The sequence below is a fragment of the Cervus elaphus genome, chromosome 10, assembly GCF_910594005.1.
Source record: "Cervus elaphus chromosome 10, mCerEla1.1, whole genome shotgun sequence".
In the NCBI taxonomy this organism is placed as follows: domain Eukaryota; kingdom Metazoa; phylum Chordata; class Mammalia; order Artiodactyla; family Cervidae; genus Cervus; species Cervus elaphus.
Window position 1 is genome coordinate 28,862,934 of NC_057824.1, and position 19,466 is coordinate 28,882,399.

The 19,466-nt window shown below is 50.5% G+C and overlaps 1 protein-coding gene across 2 annotated transcripts in view; it reads left to right on the plus strand.

Annotated features, from left to right (window-relative positions):
* Positions 1-18,641, plus strand: part of ABCC1 (ATP binding cassette subfamily C member 1) — a 146,310-nt gene extending 127,669 nt beyond the window's left edge. For both annotated transcript variants that reach the window (XM_043914405.1, XM_043914403.1), the window contains 10 exons: positions 110-317; positions 1,703-2,013; positions 7,950-8,149; positions 9,544-9,670; positions 10,237-10,338; positions 12,733-12,879; positions 14,144-14,302; positions 15,019-15,185; positions 16,275-16,469; positions 17,037-18,641. In XM_043914405.1, the coding sequence (XP_043770340.1) occupies positions 110-317; positions 1,703-2,013; positions 7,950-8,149; positions 9,544-9,670; positions 10,237-10,338; positions 12,733-12,879; positions 14,144-14,302; positions 15,019-15,185; positions 16,275-16,469; positions 17,037-17,145 (1,725 nt within the window). In that variant the 3' untranslated portion in view covers positions 17,146-18,641. The remainder of the gene's footprint in view (positions 1-109; positions 318-1,702; positions 2,014-7,949; positions 8,150-9,543; positions 9,671-10,236; positions 10,339-12,732; positions 12,880-14,143; positions 14,303-15,018; positions 15,186-16,274; positions 16,470-17,036) is intronic.
* Positions 18,642-19,466: the final 825 nt, after the last annotated feature.

Sequence of the window (19,466 nt, forward strand, 5' to 3'; positions counted from 1 at the left end):
TGAGCATAGGTGGGGGCGCTGGACTGCACAGGGTCTGTTGAGGCTCCTGACCTTGGGTAGGCATGGCTGGTGGGTGTGTTCTGTAAGATGCCTTCTCTCCTGGTCCCAGGTCAAGCTCTCCGTGTACTGGGACTACATGAAGGCGATTGGACTTTTCATTTCCTTTCTGAGCATCTTCCTTTTCCTGTGTAACCACGTGGCTTCCCTGGCCTCTAACTATTGGCTCAGTCTCTGGACGGATGACCCCATCGTCAACGGGACCCAGGAGCACACGCAAGTCCGGCTGAGTGTCTATGGAGCCCTGGGCATTTCACAAGGTGAGCCTGCCTTGCCCCTCACCTGCTCTTGGCACTTGGAGCCGCTTCCATTTCTTGTTATAGAATCAGGTCCCCCAACTTGTCAGGGTTTTGTTAGACTCACAAACCAAGCCAAACACACAGTAACTATCACATAATAGACACTCAGATATTTGCAGAATGAACGTTTTTTGAATGCGCTGTTTCATGTGGCTCTAGGAGACAGAGGGGAAGCGAGCTCCAACATGCCTATTTTACAGATGAGTTAAGTTGAGAAATAGAAGGTGACCAAGGACCCTTGCCCCTCATTGTTCTGGCAGGGTGACGGAGTTTCTGTGAAGTCCTATTTGTGGACTTTTGCCTTCTGCACAAAGGTGGGAATTAGTTTCTACTTGTGGTTCGTAATACACGCAATGCTACCCTCATGTCTAGAGATGCCTACAGAGCTTAGTCATATCTAGAGATACTTGGAGTTGTCACAGCTTCCCTGTGGGAGCAGGTGCTGCTGGGACCTAGAGGCCAGGAATGTCACTAAACATCCTGCAGTGCCCAGCGTGGCCTCCACAACAGAGGATGATCCAGTCCCAGAGGTTAACAGTGAGGACGCTGAGAAATCCTGTGTATACCCTTGGTGTGTCATTATGTGTTGTCATGCAAGTAAAGGCTAACTAGAAGGGTAAATACGTAGGCTTGAATTATGGCTACTGCAAACTCAAGGATTGTGTATACCCTTCCTGTGGTCCCACAAAGATCCCCAGACACAGCAGCATTACCAGTAATAGCTAATGTTTACTCAGCACTTACTTGGTATCTGGTTCTGTTGTAAACACTTTAAGGTGTTTTATTTTACTTTTGCAACAGTCACGTGAGGTAGGAGCTCATTTTTCTTTGTTTTAGAGATGCAGAAACTGAGGCCCAGAAGCGTTCAGTAAGTTGCCCAAAGTCACACAGCTTATTCATGGCAGAGCTGGCATTGAGCAAGGCAGTGTGGCTCCAAGCCCACCCTCTTCTGGAGGGCAGAGGGATTTGCCCATCTGAGCTTTAGTTGGGCTTCCCTTGTGGCTCAGCTGGTGAAGAATCCGCCTGCAATGCAGGAGACCAGGGTTTGTTCTCTGGGTTGGTAAGATTCCCCTGGAGGAGGGAAAGGCTACCGACTCCAGTATTCTTCCATATCTGTAACATAGGTACTAATAGAACATATGCAGGGTCCTCATAAGGATTAGATGCACATAAAAGACACGGTGAGTTTTGCACATAGTATGTGCTGGGTAATAATTGCCACCATTATTGTTGTTATTAGAAGCTGGGAGTCCAGGCTGCTTTGTCCACATGGTCACACGGCCCCTCGCCCCCGGCCCCGCTCGGTCCCTCTCCTGCCGTGGAGTTTGACGCGAGAGTGTTTGTAGGTATCTCGGTGTTCGGCTACTCCATGGCGGTGTCCATCGGGGGCATCTTGGCCTCCCGCCGCCTGCACCTGGACCTGCTGCATAACGTCCTCCGGTCGCCCATAAGCTTCTTCGAGCGGACCCCCAGCGGGAACCTGGTGAACCGCTTCTCCAAGGAGCTGGACACGGTGGACTCGATGATCCCACAGGTCATCAAGATGTTCATGGGCTCCCTGTTCAACGTCATCGGCGCCTGCATTATCATCCTGCTGGCCACGCCCATGGCTGCCGTCATCATCCCGCCCCTGGGCCTCATCTACTTCTTCGTGCAGGTGAGAGGTGGGTCCTGGGGTCCAGGACGAGCACTGCTGTGTGTTGCCGTCCCGTGAGAACCGCTTAAGTTTAAATGGTTTAAACTTTTTACTTTACTTTTAACTTAAATGGGGACCATTTAAGCTTCACCAGCGTGAGGCTATGGGGGATGTCTCAGAGGAGGGTTAAGGTTTGTTTTTGTTGGTTTTGAATACCTAAGTTGATGGTTTTCAGCTTGCAATAACCAAACATCCTTTTTTCCTAATAATAAGGGTTTTTTTAAGGTGAAATAAGCTATAGCCACGAAGTCATCTTTATTATTAAACTTTCTCTAAGTATGAAATTCTTTAGGTCATAGGCAGATAATGGAGACATGAATAATAGCAGCTTTGATATTTTTTTCCCCTGTAATAGAGATCTGAAAGTGAATGTGGAAGTGTGAGTTGCTCAGTCTTGTCTGACTCTTTGTGACCCCATGGACTGTAGCCCACCAGGCTCCTCTGTCCGTGGGATTCTCCAGACAAGGATACTGGAATGGGTTGTCATTCCCTTCTCCAGGGGATTTTCCCAACCCAGGGATTGAACCTGGGTCACCTGCATTGCAGACAGATACTGTACCATCTGTGCCGCCAAGGAAGCCATAATAGAAGTTTAGAGGTATGCTATTCCGGGCTTCCCAGGTGGCTCTAGTGGTCAAGAACCTGCCTCCCAATGGAGGAGACATAAGGATGCGGGTTCAGTCCCTGGGTTGGGAAGATCCCCTGGAGGAGGGCATGGCAGCTCATTGCAGTATTCTTGCCTGGAGGATCCCGTGAACAGAGGAAACTGGCGGGCTACAGTCCGTAGGGTAGCACAGATCAGACACGATTGAGTCGACTTAGCACGCACACACACACATGACAGCTTGATGAGTTTGGTAGCTTCAGACTCCTTCACTGTTTTGTTTCGGGGGTTTTTTGTGTGTGTGTTTCTGTCATCTTTGCCTCCCATTTCTTAAGTTGGTTTCATGGTCCAAGATGGCTCCTGGAGCTCCAGCCATCACAAATAAGCTCCAGAAAGGGGAACAGAGTAAGGGAGCATTTGATGGCTGCGTCAGCTTCACTGTGGTGCGTCCAGTTAACAGATCAGCATGTTGAGGTCCAGGGGGCAGAACTGGGAATGTGAGCTCACATCTGATTCCACAGTTTAAGCTGGTAACTGTGACTGTGTTTTCCTGCCCCTGAAAAGGACACCTTTTTACCTTGCTCATGCTGATTGCAAGTGTTTAAATTCAAAGTCATCAAATACATGTATATTAGTAAAAATACTTTTTTAATTAAAAAAAGCAGCTGCAGCGTACGTGCTAACGGGAGACTGCTGTTTAGATGGGAGCCTATCAACCGCTGCATAAAATAAGAGTAAGAAGCCAGGGGGTGCTCTATACTCACACTGCACTGTGTGAGGCCTGTTGGTGTGGGTTTCTTGAGGCCTTGGCTGGGTCAGCCAGACCCCACACCCTCCCACACCGTGGCTTGGCGTCCACACTGTGGCCCGGCACTGGTGAGTGTGAACAAAGATGGAATCAGAGCACGTCCAGTTCCCGGACCCTTTCTGTGTTCTCTTTATATCGATGCCAACTTTTGTGGAAAGTCCTCCAGCTGCATTTACGAAAAATGTTAGCCATGTTCTTACCCCAGCTGGACCTTTTCCTAGAGGACCCAATTCAAAAGAACAAAAGGGGAGGCCCAGTGTGACGTTTGAGGCAGCTCAGATATCTACCTGCCGTTAGCAGGGCCTTGAGCACACCGTGGGTAATGTGCTAATGGACTGTTAACATCTCTTTAACAGGAGAACTGGGAACACACTGTTGAAGCACCAACAATTTTATTTTTAAACAACAAAGGGAAAGAAGTTAGCCAAAGGCCCATGCTGTCGGCACACTGTCATTATAACTAAGACAGAATGCGTAATGTGCGTGGGCAGGACTGGAAATGGAGGTAGAAAAATGAAAACATTGCCTTACGAATCCTTAGAAAGAGATTATGGGAGAATTTTTCTCGTAGCTTTTAACCATGTATTGTTGTTGTTCAGTGGCTACGTCGTGTCCAACTCTTTGTGACCCCTTGGACTGCAGCACGCCAGGCTTCCTTGCCCCCCACCATCTCCCGGAGCTTGCTCAAACTCATGTCCATTGAGTCACTGATACTATCCGGCCATCTCATCTTCTGTCACCCCCTTCTCCTCCCGCCCTCAATCTTTCCCAGCATTCGGGCCTTTCCCAGTGAGTTGATTCTTTGCATCCAGTGGCCAAAGTATTGGAGCTTCAGCATCAGTCCTTCCAGTGAATCTTCAGGGTTGATTTCCTTTAACTCAGCAGTCTCACTGTGTATGCCAAGAGAAGGGACTTCCTTGGTGGTCCAGCCGCTAAGATTCTGAGCTCCCAATACAGGTGGCCTGATTTCCATCCCTGGCTGGGGAACTAGATCCCACATAAAACAACTAACAGTTTGAATGGTGCAACCAAAGATCCACATGCCACAGCAAATATCGAAGAGCCCTCATGCCTCAACTAGGACTTGGCACAGCCAAATAAATAAACATTTTTTTTAAAAAAGAATCAAGAGACTATATCACAGAAACAAATAGGCTAGAATGTGCTTAGCGTTTTGATTCATAATTACCTCAAATGTCAGTCACAGGAGGATAGATACATACATCATGGTGTATTTATACAAAAGACGTGACCTAGCAGTAGAGAGGAATGAGCTGCTAATACACACAAGGAGGATGAGTCTCAGAGATACTATATTGATGAGAATAAGCCAGACACAAAAGAGTACATTTGTGTGATTCTGTTTTTATGAAGTTGAAGAACAGGCAAGAGCGATGAAATAGAAGTCAGAATAGTGGCTCTACAGGGAATTGACTGTGAGAGAACACGAGGCAATTTCCTAGATTCTGATCTGGTGGTGCATATACAGGTGTAGATGAACGTTAAATTCACCAAGCTGTAAAGATTTAGTGCACTTTCCAGTGGAAGTAAGTTGCATCTCAAAAAGTGGCTTTTAAGGGTGTATGTGTGTAAGGATAGGTGTTCTTTCTCTCTCTCTGGAAAAGAATTAAAACATTATACACTGAAATCTGAGTAGTGTGTATCTCAGGGATCATGGACTTAAGTAATGGTTTTCTAATCATCCTATCTATATCACTTGAAAAAAATTTTAAATGGATATACATTGGTATATGTCTAATATACACTAATTGTATATTATATATACTATATAATTACACTATATTAATACTACATTAATAATTAATATACACTAATATAGAAGAGGGCTTCCCTCATCACTCAGTTGGTAAAGAATCCACCTGCAATGCAGGAGACCCCGGTTTGATTCCTGGGTCGGGAAGATCCCCTGGAGAAGGGAAAGGCTACCCACTCCAGTGTTCTGGCCTGGAGAATTCCAGGGACTATATAGTCCATGGGGTCGCAAAGAGTCAGACACAACTGAGCAACTTTCACTTTCAAATATAGAAGAAAAGCTATGACCAACCTAAACAGCATATTAAAAAGCAGAGACGTTACTTTGCCAACAAAGGTCCATCTAGTCAAAGCTATGGTTTTTCCAGTAGTCATATATTGATGTGAGAGTTGGACTATAAGGAAAGCTGAGCACCGCAGAATTGATGCTTTTGAACTGTGGTGTTGGAAAAGGCTCTTGAGAATCCCTTGGACTGCAAGGAGATCCAACCAGTCAGTCCTAAAGGAAATCAGTCCTGAATAATCATTGGAAGAACTGATGCTGAAGCTGAAACTCCAATACTTTGGCCACCTGGTGCAAAGAGCTGACTCATTTGAAAAGACCCTGATGCTGGGAAAGATTGAAGGCAGGAGGAGGAGGGGACAACAGAGAATGAGATGGTTGGATGGCATCACCGACTCGATGGACATGAGTTTGAGTAAGCTTCAGGAGTTGGTGATGGACAGGGAAGCCTGGTGTGCTATAGTCCATGGGGTTGCAAAGAGTTGGACATGACTGAGCAGTTCAACTGAACTGATACATTAGTGTTTGCAGTTCATTTTCAGGAAAAGGAATGTAAGAGGTAAGGTGATGTGGAATTCTGTCGGGGCTTCCAGGTTGTTGGGATAAGTCGTTTCTGCTCCCGGAATTGCATGGCATCTGTGAAAGTTCCCTGAAACTTGCCTTAGTGTCTTGGCTCTCAGCCCAAGCCCAGCACAAGACAGGTGTATGTCGAACATTCATTTTCACTCACGAGCACCAGGTGCTCCTTGGTGTCTGGAAGAATCAGGTGAATCCACAGGGTGGATTCTCTCCAGGAATAGAGCTTAAAAGGAAAGCTAATAATTATTTTTTTAAAAATCAGGCTATTCCATAACAAAAATAGGTCTCAGTTTCACTTTTTAGAGGAAATAAAGTCCAGAGGACATGACAAGTGGAATAAGTTGAGCAAGTGAAACGTTTTAGAACAGTTTCCACCCAGGAGGAAAGAAAGCCAGGAGAGGAGGTGATCCCAGGAGAGGATGCCGGGGTCCTCGAGCCAGACCGCAGGGTCCGGAGTGCGTCCCAAGGCTCAATGGGAGCCACCGGAGGACAGGTGGTGTCCGACCATGTTCAGGGATTGGCAGAACCCCCAATCTGAGGTGGCCCGGGTTGGTGTGACCCCTGGGTTAGTCTTCAGAGTTTCTGGGGCCCCCAGAGGGCTCCCCAACAGGTAGTTCCAATTTCCATGTGAGCTGGCATCCAGAAAAAAGTTTGAAGTCCTCATAAGAGCCACCCACTCTGTTCAGCATTCTCCATGGAAGGTCTCTGCCCCTGAGATGGCCAAGGGCACCCAGCACAGCCCAGGAGGCGTCTGTGTTCACTTGCCTGGCTCTGCTGTTGACGAGGCCAGTGCAGACACGTTACATCTTCAGCACGTCCGGGAGAGGGAACTTCGGTCTCCTCGGGTCTTTTTGTACAGATGCAGAAACAGCCAGGAGAACAGAGGTGTCTTCAGATGACCAGTCCAGCCTCGGTCACAGTTCCTCAATGCTCCTGGTGGGCTCTTGTTCTGTCTCTTAACGAGCTGAACACCCGGGTTAGGGCAGGAATAGAGTGGACGTGGTCTCTGCCCACGGGGGCAGGCAGAGGCAGGATTTACGCTGAGGTCTGCTTGTCCTAAAGAAATGCTGCGGGGTCCATAAACCCTCGGGGTCAGTGGCATCAGAGAGGCCATGCCATGTTGAGGTCAACACTTTGAGGCCGGACTGTTGGTGTTCGAATCCCAGCTCTGCCACTTCCTAGCCACATGGCCCTAGGGAAGAGGTTGACCTCAGTTTACTCATTGTGAAACAGGAATGAGCGCCTCATAGGTTTTTAATGAAGATTAAAGAGTGGATGGCTGTGAAGGTGCTTAGAGCAGTGCTGGGGTGCTGGGCTCCACATGCAGTGTAGTGAGAGTCACTCACTCGTGTCTGACTCTCTGCGACCCCGTGGACTCTACAGTCCATGGAATTCTCCAGGCCAAAATACTGGAGTGGGTAGCCTTTCCCTTCTCCAGGGGATCGTCCCAACCCAGGGATCAAACCCAGGTCTCCTGCATTGCAGGCGATTCTTTCCCAGCTGAGCCACAAGGGAAAGCCCAAGAATACTGGAGTGGGTAGCCTATCCCTTCTCCAGCGGATCTTCCTGACCCAGGAATTGAACCGGGGTCCCCTGCATTGCAGGCGGATTCTTTACCAGCTGAGCTAGCAGATATCTGGGCTCCACCGGAGCGTGAGCTATTATTATCATCACTGCTGCCGCCCTGGTTACTGTTGTAGTCGGTACACCTGCCATTCCTCAGGTGAAAGCAGCCCGGTCCAGCATTCTGCCCCCAAGGGGTCACTTACGTCCAGGCTTTCTCCAGCACAGCCCTGGGAGGATGGGATGAGGGGCCCCTCGCCCACCCCCGGTTCCGTTCTCTCCCCCAGAGGTTCTACGTGGCCTCCTCCCGGCAGCTGAAGCGCCTCGAGTCGGTCAGCCGCTCCCCGGTTTATTCCCACTTCAACGAGACCTTGCTGGGCGTCAGCGTCATCCGCGCCTTTGAGGAGCAGGAGCGCTTCATCCGCCAGAGCGACCTGAAGGTGGACGAGAACCAGAAGGCCTACTACCCCAGCATCGTGGCCAACAGGTGGGTGCAGGGCTGTGGGGGAGGCTCCCGGAGTGGGGGCGTGGGGCCCAGCGCCGGCCTCACAGGAAGGAGGCTCAGACTCGGTGAGAGGAGAGGACGGAAGGACCATTAGAAACAGAAAGGACGCGGTCAGCCAGCACGTGGCCGCAGGGGCCACTGAAGCGCAGGCGCAGAGAGTTCTTCTGGGTCAGAAATACCGCAGGGCCATCCTTCAGCCCTGGTCCTGGTGATGCAGGACCGTCGGTGACCGCGGCCTCGGCTCCTGCGTGTTCTCCTCACATGCTTCTCTTCACCCCCGCCCCCGGGTGATGAGTGTGGGAAGCAGTTTTATTAGTAATAGTATTAGGTTAGACCATGTGAAATTGCCCTTTGGGGGGTCAAGCATGGTTGAATAGCATTGGGCTTGAAAGAGAAAGGAGTAGAAGTTGGCTAATTATTGACTGAATCTAGAACATCCTGTCCTCACTTGCTTACATCCTAAGATATTTTTTGAGATGTGAGAGAAGAGGAGACTCCAGGGAAGGGTCATAGCACCCTGGCAGTGACCCACTGCACACTGTGAAATCTCTTAGTGTGAGACGGGCGGGAAGATGGGACATTGCTGGAAAGACCTTGCAATTCCCTTGCAGAGTTTGTTTAGGGAGTTTGTTGAAATCTGGGTTTCTGTGGGAATAACTCACACCACGAGGATCCGTCACATGGATCTTTAAGAATGTGGTGGGAAAAAACAAATCGATAATACTGCCTCTCTAGAATGCTTTACATTTTCAAACATAAAAACAGCGTTCCTATGTGATAGCTTACAAAAGTTAGCTTTAAACTTGTAAATCTGTCTATATTTTAAAGGAAAGATAATACATTTTAATGTTTCTAAAACAGCAGTGATCTAGGTCTGGGGACCCTTTGGCTGTGTTGAGAAGGGTTGTTTATTTCTCACTCTCCCTCCTCCCCCTCCTGCCAAGAGACATTTGTTTTAAATCAGGGGTGCCTCTTAGAGTTGATGATTTTTCTTAGCATTTCAGAAGTTTGTGAGACATCTTTTTTTTTTAAAAAACGCACGCATGGGTGTAATTTTAAGGTTTCAGTGAGAAAAGGTTGGCTCTGAAGAAAGCGAGTTTCAGTTTCCTGGGAAGGTCACTTCTGGAGAACTCTCTTTTAGTCCCTGGGGTTGCCAGACCAATGAGGAATTCCTGAAATTGTGTCCCTTTAGCCCTTCTTCCCCATGTCCCACGAACTGGGCAAACAAGGCCTCTCTTAGGAACTATCGGGGAATTATTTCAGCAAGCAGAGTGGCCCCCCAGCTCCCCCACCCCCACCCTCGAGCAGAAACCCAGGCTCTGAGAAGCTGACTTGGGCATGTGTGTACCCCTGCCCCTCCGCCTGTGTCCACGCAGGTGGCTGGCCGTGCGGTTGGAGTGTGTGGGCAACTGCATCGTCCTTTTTGCCTCGCTGTTCGCCGTGATCTCCCGGCACAGCCTCAGTGCAGGCTTGGTGGGCCTCTCGGTGTCCTACTCCCTACAGGTAAGACACGGGCATGCTCAGGTGGACTTTGCTAATTCTCTTACTAGGGAGCCGGTTGTCAGGCGCTTGGGCCTTTACTTTGAATCTCTGTGGGCGTGGGGGAAAGGGACGAGGGCCACGTGGAGTTTGAGGTGCAGGTCTAGAGCCCAGTGACTGACTGAAGCAGGGGAGAAATTAGTCGGGCAGCCATCAGCCAAGGAGTGTCCCTGACGGCCTGAGAGGATGCCTCCAGCTCCCAGAAGAAGGCACTTAATACTATCAATTTCCCTCGAGGCACTGCTTTAGCTGCATCTCCCAAATTTCCACGCAGTGTGTTTTCTTAACTATCATCTAATTGGAAATACCTTCTCATTTCCTTTCTGATTGCTTATGTAGCCCCGCGGGTTATTTTGAAATGTGGCACTGGCATAAGAGACGCAGAGTAGCAGGTCTGGCCGCGGGATCTGAGGTAGCTGTCTTCTGGGCCTTCGTTATCTGAAACATTTCATAATTCGTGCTGTCTTCATGAGAAGAAAACAACTCAAGTTCACTCTAGAAGCCCCATCAGATGTCTCTTCCCCTCACAGGTCACCACATACTTGAACTGGCTTGTTCGGATGTCGTCCGAGATGGAGACCAACATTGTGGCCGTGGAGAGACTCAAGGAATATTCGGAAACTGAGAAGGAGGTAAGGCAAGCCCCTGGCCTGACCTCTTGACCGTGATCTTCAGTGTAACTCGACTCAGAAGAATCCTCTGAACCCCAGCATGTGCCTTCTGCAGGCAGCCTCCACCTGACCAAAAAAAAAAAAACCCTCTGTTGTTTGTTACGTGTTTTGAATGGGGACTTACAAATTACGCAAAATGAATCATACTAATTTTCTCTTTAGGTTTAAAGGTTAAGTACAAGTGAGTCGTTTAAAAATATCAGATATCAGTAACAGAATCAGTATATGGATATTGCAAAAATTATGCTGTTATTGGTAAGGAGTTTACCGAAGTTTGGGAAATCCTGCAGTTATTTAACCCAAGTCCTCATTTTATGGATGGAGGAAAGGGGCATTAGTGAGGGACGATGGCTGGTCTGAGATCACATTCATGGTCAGTGGGGCAGCTGGGAGGAGGACCCAAGGCTTTGATGTCACGTTGACCTGAATAACTGCCTTATTCTGTCTGTGCACCATCTCTGAATAGCAGGAGTAGTGTTAATGGCAATAGCAGTAAAGCCTGGAGATACCTCCATCCCCACCACCACCAGTAATAATAGGGACACACACATTGTGCCGTTGTGCGGTGTCAGGCCCTGTACTAGACACTCTGCGTAGAATAATCCATTTATCCTTTCACAACCTTGTAACTCACCTTCTACTATCACCCCCATTTTGCAGGCGAGGAAACAGACACAGAGAGGATTAGTTAGTTGCCTAAGATCACATGGGCTTGCTTCCCTGTAGCTCAAACGGTAAAGAATCTGCCTGCAATGCAGGAGACTGGGGTTTGATCCCCGGCTGGGAAGATCCCTTGGATAAAGGCATGGCAACCCACGCCAGTGTTCTTGCCTGGAGGATCCCGTGGACAGAGGAGTCTGGTGGGCTACAGTCCACGGAATCACAAAGAGTTGGACACGACTGAGTGACTATCACTGCATTCCAAGAAAATGCCCCTTGGGAATGAAACTAAAGTGACCCTGGTTAGACTCTGACTTGGGGATTTACTGAAGTGACAAATCCTTTAGTTTGGTGAACCAGGACCCACCTCATCAGGGAGCATTCTTCAGAATGGTGTGAGTGCCCCCTGTGGAAACAAGAGCACATTACACCAGCAGGTTCCCACCCTGCCATGATTTATCTATTTATTTTTATCAGCTTTTGAGGTATAATTCATATGCCATGCAGTTCACTCATTTAAAGTGTGAAATTCAGTTTTTTACTTTTAAAAATACTGTACTTATTTTTCACTACCTTTAATTATTTATTTTTATAGTTTTAGAATAAGAGCAAATTTGAAAAATACAAGAGAAAGATCACCCAGAGTCTCACCACTATTAAAATATATCTGTTTACTTACGTGTTTGTATATATTACATATGATATATATTTACAGGCAGAAAGTCCCACCCATTTCTCTCCAGCCCCCTCCGTGTTCTTATAGCAGTGTCTCCTTATTTATATGAGGGGTGTAAAAAGATTAACGTAAGAAGTTTATGGGGGAGAAAGGATGGAAGTTCTCTTTCATTGTCCTCTCCATTCCTCTCTTCCCTGAAGAGAGCCTGGAGCCTAGCCCAGAGCATATCCAGGAGCAGACCTCAGGAAATGTGAACTGAACAAAGTAGCTTTTCAGAAATAGGCGCGGTGTGACTGCAGGCAAGTTGCTTTCACTGTCTGTGTTTCAGTTTCCTCGTGTGTAAGCTTGGGATGGGAAAGGACTCCGCTCTTGGGATTGTAGTGAGGGTCAAAGGAGGTCATGTGATAGAGTGACCTTCAAGTGTTGGCCACCGCTTTTACTCTCGCCCTGCAGGCCTTTGAAGCCATCAGAGTATCTCCCCTTTAGCGTTGCGTCTGTCTAGAGGAGACTGCTCATTCATTGATTCAGTCCATGAATGTTTATTGAGCACCTACTGTGTGCTCTGGGATGTAGCAGTGAACAAGTCAAAGAACCTGTTCTCATAGAGGGGCTATTCCAGCGGGTGTGGGTGACAGAATAAACAAATACTTGCTTAAAATGCCAGAAGATGGTAAGTGCTCTCAAAGAGAATGGATGCAGAGAATGTGGGAGAAGAGGGGCCCAGGGCTCGGAGGATGGTTGCATTAACCTGGGAGCCACAGCAGTCAAGCAGGCCGAGGGGGTAGCTTGGCAGAGAATGTTCCAGGCAGAAGCAGCTGCAAGTGCAGAGGCCCAGAAGCAGCACACGCGGGTGTGTTCAGGGCACAGTCCAGAAGTCAGTGCGGGAGCAGCGAGGCAGTGAGTGGGAAGGAGGGGCCGTGAGGTCAGAGGGGTCGTGGAGGCCGCCCATGTGGAGCCCTGGGGCACGTGAGACGGGCTTCAGACCCCTCACACCCACCCACCGCCCGCTGTCATCGCAGGCTCCCTGGCAAATCCAGGATATGGCCCCGCCCAGCGACTGGCCCCAGGTGGGCCGAGTGGAGTTCCGGGACTACGGCCTGCGGTACCGAGAGGACCTGGACTTGGTTCTGAAGCACATCAACGTCACCATCGACGGCGGTGAGAAGGTGGGTGCCCCTGGATCCCCGCCCGTCCACTGTCGGGCACAGACTGCCACCAGGCCGTCCCAGTCCCCGAACCACAGGGTGGAGCTGGCAGGACTTTGGCAGTAAAATCTGCTCAGAGCGTCCCAACGGGGCTGCCGACTGGTAGCCCAGGAGCCAGAGGAGATACATTTTGGAAACAATTTAAATTGCCAATACTGAAAAATCTGGAATGTTTTATGTTAAAAAAAAAAAGTCATTTCCTGCTTTTCTTGAAAGATCAGAACTTCTGGCAGCACCAGGCCCATCCTCCCCGCCTGGCTCTTTCTAGATCAGACATGAGCCTCCCAGTTCACTGACCAATCCCTTCCTCCCGTTTTCAAGTGCCCCCTTTGCCCCTAGGCCTCTAGAATAGAAAGATGCCCTCCTCACTACTAGGGATGGCTCAAGGGTATTGCTGCTCCTAGAGGACGTCCTTGCCCTGAGACCCTCAGGCCCTCCTGAGGAATCAGACCAAGGGTCTTTCTGGCCATTTGCCAGAGGCCAATGTTTCTTTCTTCTCTGAACATTCAGGAGCTGTTAAACGCTCCACCGTGAGGCCCAGAATGTTCCGTTCCCATGAGAGAGTTTCTCCAACTTGTAATAAAAGGAGGAACAGAGTGGGTGGTGTTCTCATGGAGGCTTTCTGGCTTATGTTCCATAAGGAGGCTGCCCTGCAAGTTGCTGTCCGAGGGCAGAGGAGCCTGCCTCTCCCAAGCCCAGATAAGAAGGGGAGCGTTCTGCCTGGAACGTCAGTCATTAGCCATTAAGTGGGGAGCCCAGTTCCCTCCAGAGGATAAGTGGAGGCCAGGTCGTACCCGTGACCTCTCTTTGCTCACTCAGCTGGGATACAAGGGCATCTTCCTGAACCTTTGAGATATTCCAGCACCTTTGAGATGTTCCAGCACCTCAGGATGGGGGGGAAACACCATCATAGAACTGAAAAACCATTTGACTTGTTACTTAATACTATCTTGAGTTGCAAATAACTAACTTATTAAAGGAGCTGATTATAATTTTAATTTCTAAAAGGAGCTGGCAGAGAGAAGGGAGCCCTTCTTGACCTCTGCCAAACAGCCTCTAAAGGAATGTCTCTGGAAGCTGCTGAGGGGAGTGGATATAGTGGGAGGAGGGTGGGTCGACCAGATGACTGAACTGCTCTGTGGCTGGTATTTAAGGATGCTGAGGGGCAAGAGGTCAGCCCAGATACTAGCATTCCCACTTCACCTGGGCCCTTCCTGCCCCACAGGTTGGCATCGTGGGGCGGACAGGAGCCGGGAAGTCGTCCCTGACCCTGGGCTTGTTTCGGATCAACGAGTCAGCTGAGGGAGAGATCATCATTGACGACATCAACATTGCCGAGATTGGCCTGCACGACCTCCGCTTCAAGATCACCATCATCCCTCAGGTGGGCGGGGTCACACTGAAAGTGATGCATGTGTGTTTTCAGAACAGATGGACACTTTTTCCTACTTTGTGGATTTTGTGACTTTTTACTGAAATTATGCTATGTTTCTTCATGGAATCTCCCCTTCGCACATAAATAACAGGGAGAGTTAAGTAGGTTTCATTCATTCCTTCGCTCTTGCCACTCAGTAGGCAGTGTCCTAAGCATCTCACAGCATCCAGTTAAGACACTGGCTTCTCTGCTGGACAGGAATCTCTCACCCTCCCGAGAACTAGGTGAGAATGATGAATTTTCTAGACTGATTCCTCTAGGTGGTGATTGCATAGTATGTTGCCTTTTAGTGTTGTGTTGCCTTAAATTTCTTCTCAGATTCTTATTTGGAGGCAGGAGACGGAGGGGCATCCATGTACCTTGCAATTAGGAATTGCCCTAATCTGCGTGCTGGTTCTTGCTTCCAGAAAGTTCCCAACACATTTGTGTACTGAATGCTCCAGGGAATCTGACAAGAAAGAAATCCGTTTTATTTTCCTTAACTCAGTTTTCCAGATTTTCTTCCCCCCATCTTTGACATCTTCAGAAGTAGTGATTCGAAGGAACTCCAAAACCCCATGTTGAACAATTCTGGCAAGAACTTTCTACATGGCACCTATTTACCCCACCCATGTCCAACTGTGCCTTGAGCCTCACACGCCATCTGTCGTCTTCCCTCCAAACAGGACCCCGTTTTGTTTTCGGGTTCCCTCCGTATGAACCTGGACCCATTCAGCCAGTACTCGGATGAAGAGGTCTGGACGTCCCTGGAGCTGGCCCACCTGAAGGGCTTCGTGTCGGCCCTTCCCGATAAACTGAACCACGAGTGCGCGGAAGGCGGGGAGAACCTGAGGTAGGCAGGCGTGATGCTCGGGCCTCCTCATCACCTCTGTCGGGGCGTTGGTAGGTTTTGTCTGTTTGCGTCAGGTTCCGACCTGGGCTTGAGTTCCAGCTCTGCCACGTGAGCCATTTGTCTCCTAACCTCTTGGGCCTCAAGTTTCAGTATCTAAAACAGGTTTCATGCTGGGCTCATTTTTACCCTGAAGTGTAATCAGGACGATCCCAACAGCTCCTTTCTCACCCCAGGTCCATTCGGTGGAGAGTGAAGTTGTTAACATTTTGGAAAGGCTTCTCTCCCAGGCAGTAAACAGCACTGCTCTGGGCCCTCCCTTCCCCCACCCACAGCCCTAGCTGCCTGGCCCTTCCCCCAGGCTCCACCCAGGATCCAACAACTAAAGTGGTGATGCCTGGCACGGCAGGGACCCTGTGCCTCTCTCGCTGCATCTGTCACCGTGACAACCAAGCACCAACCCTCAGGTGTGCTCACCAAGAGCCGTGCCACTCACACACGGGGGTGGCCAGCCAGGTGGCTCTGCTAGTCTTGGCTCACCCACGTGGGTGGGGGCCACTGGCTGCAGGCGGATATTCTAGCTGGCCTCCACTGGGGCCGTTAGCCTCTGCCCCATGTGTCCCTCCTTCCCTGGCAGACCAGCCTAGGCATGTCGTCACGGTGATGGCAGAGGTGCAGGCGTGAGCACACCCTGGTGTGCATCCCCGTTCCAAGCCTCTAGGTTTGCCAGCACCCCAGTGGCCAAAGCCGGGCACAAGGTCAAGTCCCCGGTCCACTGAGAGAGGCCCTGCAGAAGGCACGGATATGGGGCCAGTTTGCTAATTGTTCTACTCGCTGTACTGAACTGATCAGATACCTTGGCTATCACCTCTGAGCTCTGTGTAAGAATGAATCTGAGACTGCTTCTAGCTCAGCAGGAAGACCGTGCTGATCCATTAGTGTGGCTGATGCGGCCGCAGATGTGGGGGGTGGAAGTGCTCTCCTGGTCTGAGCAGCAGACAGGGTCTCCTCTCCCTCCTCTCAGCTCGGGCCTGGGCTCAGCGTCAGGGGTGGTTTTGACAGTCGTTTCCTGGTCTTTCTCGCCCGGTCCAGCGTCGGGCAGCGCCAGCTTGTGTGCCTGGCCCGGGCCCTGCTGAGGAAGACGAAGATCCTGGTGTTGGACGAGGCCACGGCGGCCGTGGACCTGGAAACGGACGACCTCATTCAGTCCACCATCCGGACGCAGTTTGATGACTGTACCGTCCTCACCATCGCTCACCGGCTCAACACCATCATGGACTACACGAGGTGATGCTCTTGGCCCAGAAGGCCTCCGGGTCTCACAGTCCACCCCCCCCCAACCCCGTTCACCCACTCATTCATTCATTCATGCGACACTGACCTTACGCCTAGTGACAGCCCTGGTGTGTCTCTGTCCTGGTTAGTACCAGGCATTTTTGCCATCTCTCAGTCAAAAGTTAACATGTGTGTGGATTGTCTACCACATTCCTGGCTCCGTTCCAGACACTGGGGACCGAGCCGGGAGCTGTCGCACAAGGAGCCTGCCTAAGGGACCTTATAGATTAGTTAGTTGGGGGCTGGGTGCAGAGATAGACAATAAACACAGCAACAAATAAAAGCGAATTGTGCTGGGAGGGAAATACACAAGGCGATAAGAGAGTGCTGAAGGTTACGTCACAGGACGTCGACTAGAACTGGGGTCGAGGCCAGGCAGCCAGGTGGATGGCTGCTGCAGCAGGCCTGGTAGAGGGTGTTGGGGGTCTGACCCAAAGCAGGGGCTTGCCCAAGTAGACTCCTGGGGCACGAGGTGCCAGCCCCTACCCCACGCCTCATGTCTGCGTCCCTCCCTTGCAGGGTGATCGTCCTGGACAAAGGGGAGGTCCGGGAGTGGGGCTCCCCCTCCGACCTCCTGCAGCGGAGAGGTGTCTTCTACAGCATGGCCAAAGATGCTGGCTTGGTGTGAGCCCTGAGTGGGTGCAGCTGGTCAGAACTGCAGGGCCGACCTGCCAGCAGTCAGGGACGAGTCAGCATCCTTGGGAACCCAAGCTTCTCATAGACTGAAACCAAAAAAAAAAATGAAAACCGCCCCCCCCCCGCCGCCCCCACCAAACCAAAACACACACAGAGTAGCCGCCCTCTGGCCCTTGCCTGGAACTGGCCATGAAGAAATGGGAGAGATGCTGGGATGCAGCCCCTCCCCCTGCAATGATGCACACGCCCTCGGCTCTGTAGCCCCCGCAGATGCACACACGTTCTCACGCCCCGTGGAGGGCACACGTGTTCTCCCTGCTCTGTGGGGACATTCAGGCCAGCAGACTTCCAGAGAAATCGGTTGTGTAAAATCTGCTAGTGACCAAATCCAGCCAACTGCCTCAGGTCCCTCCAGCCGAAGTCTGTGGATTCCGCGCCTTGGAGATGCTTGCTGGTCCCCGGCACCTCTCCGTCCTTGCCTGGCTCTCCCCAGATGCTTGTCTCTCCAGGGCTGCAGTTGGAGGTGAGGGACCTGATGAAGCTCATGCTCACCCTTGGGCAGTGTCCCAAGGACCACTGATGGCCCTCTCACCAGCCATCTGGTCTACCAGGTGCTCAGACGCTGGGAACCAGCCTCCCAGCCCTGCCTCCAACGGGACTTGCTGGCTGGACTCGGGGTGACCGGGCCTGGAGGTCCAGGCTGGGAGAGGCCTCTCGGTGCTGGCTTCCCCTCTTGGCTGCTCACCTCCTTACCCACCTCAGTCTTTGCCTTCCTCCCTCTGTCTTTTTACCCACGGCTAGAATGGGTTTACGCCTCCAGGTGCCCGAGAATGAAAACCTGCTCATCGTTATGAAGCGTTCTAAGCCAAGAGCACCGGTCCCTCTGGGTGGGAGCAGCTGGTACTGAAAAGGGCCCCCGTGAGCCCCCTCCTTGTTCTTAGATTTCAGTTTTTCACCGGGGGCCACTGGTTCACTGTCAAGGCCAGCACAGTGGATAACTTGACTTAACGGTTACTGAGTCTCTTCTGAGACAACAAAAGGACCTTTTCACAAGTGTCAGTGATTTTTTTCTTTTTTTTTAAAGTACTGCTCCAGGGAGATAAACAGTCTCGAGACTTTAATTTCTTGGGAGGAAGCGTTGGGCCAAGGAGCGGCACCCCAGGGAATGGCCAGGTTGGCCCAGCATCTGGAGGTTGGGGTCTGTCTTAGCCCTGTAGGTCCCTCAATTGGAGACCAAAGTGAGACCCAAAAAGCAGAGAGAGGTCGCTATTCATGCTCGCTATGTGAATTACATTGCTGACTTCAAACCAGAGAAGCATCTTTCTCCTTTTAGGTGGAAATATATATTTATTTTTTGTAAGTTAAACCATTCTTTCACATTAGCTAAACCAAGTGTTTCTTGGGGATCTTTTTGTAATGACTTACACTGGAAACGTGAACATTTGCAAATAATTTGCAGTAAAAAAAAATATTTTATTTCTTTCTAAACGACTGTTGCATTTTCTTTCTAGTGAGGATTCCCGCTCTCTCTCCAGGACTCAGGATGGGGCACCCTCTCGTCTGCTGCTGTTCTTACTCCTTGGCAAGCATGGTGTTTCTAGCAGGAGCTCTTGGAATTGGGAACCTAGAGGTTAATAATCAGGTGGGGTTTGGTAGGGACTCAGCGTGGCACCGTGGATGGACTTGAGTCCTGCCCTCATCCTCTGCAGGCTGTGTGACCCTGGGCAAGGCACTTAGTCTTCGTTCCTCAGTTGCCTCATCTGTAAAATGGGGCTGATCATACCTGCCTCCTGGGCTTGCTCTGAAGATGAGCACTGATGTGGATGTTAAGTGCGCGGCCCAGTTCGGGTTCTAAGACACAGGCAGGGCCAGCATCACGTGTGGCAAGAATTTCCCTTGGGAGCTTCCCCGGTGGTCCTCTGGTCAAGAATCTGCCTTCCAATGGAACGCATTCCCCCCACCGCCACACGACGGTGTCCCACTCCCAACAGGCTGCCTTGCCAGAGGGGCTGGGGGGCAGGGGGTAGAGGTGCTCAAGGAAAAGCAGCTGTGAGGTTGTCACAGTTAGAATGAGAGGCATGTGTGAGAGGCTGGTGGGGGATTGATTTTAGCCTGATGCTGAGTGTTAAAAGTCCCGGGCCAGATCCCATATGGCCATGGGACCCACATGTGCCTGTGGGTATGTTGTGCTTAAAGTTCACCCGCTTCATGAAGAGGGGCAGGTGCAGCATTAACCCTGAAGAAGGGGACGCGGGGGCCCTGCACACCAGCTCCTCCAGGTGAGCGCCCCAGTGCCGTGGAAGGAGAAGGGGG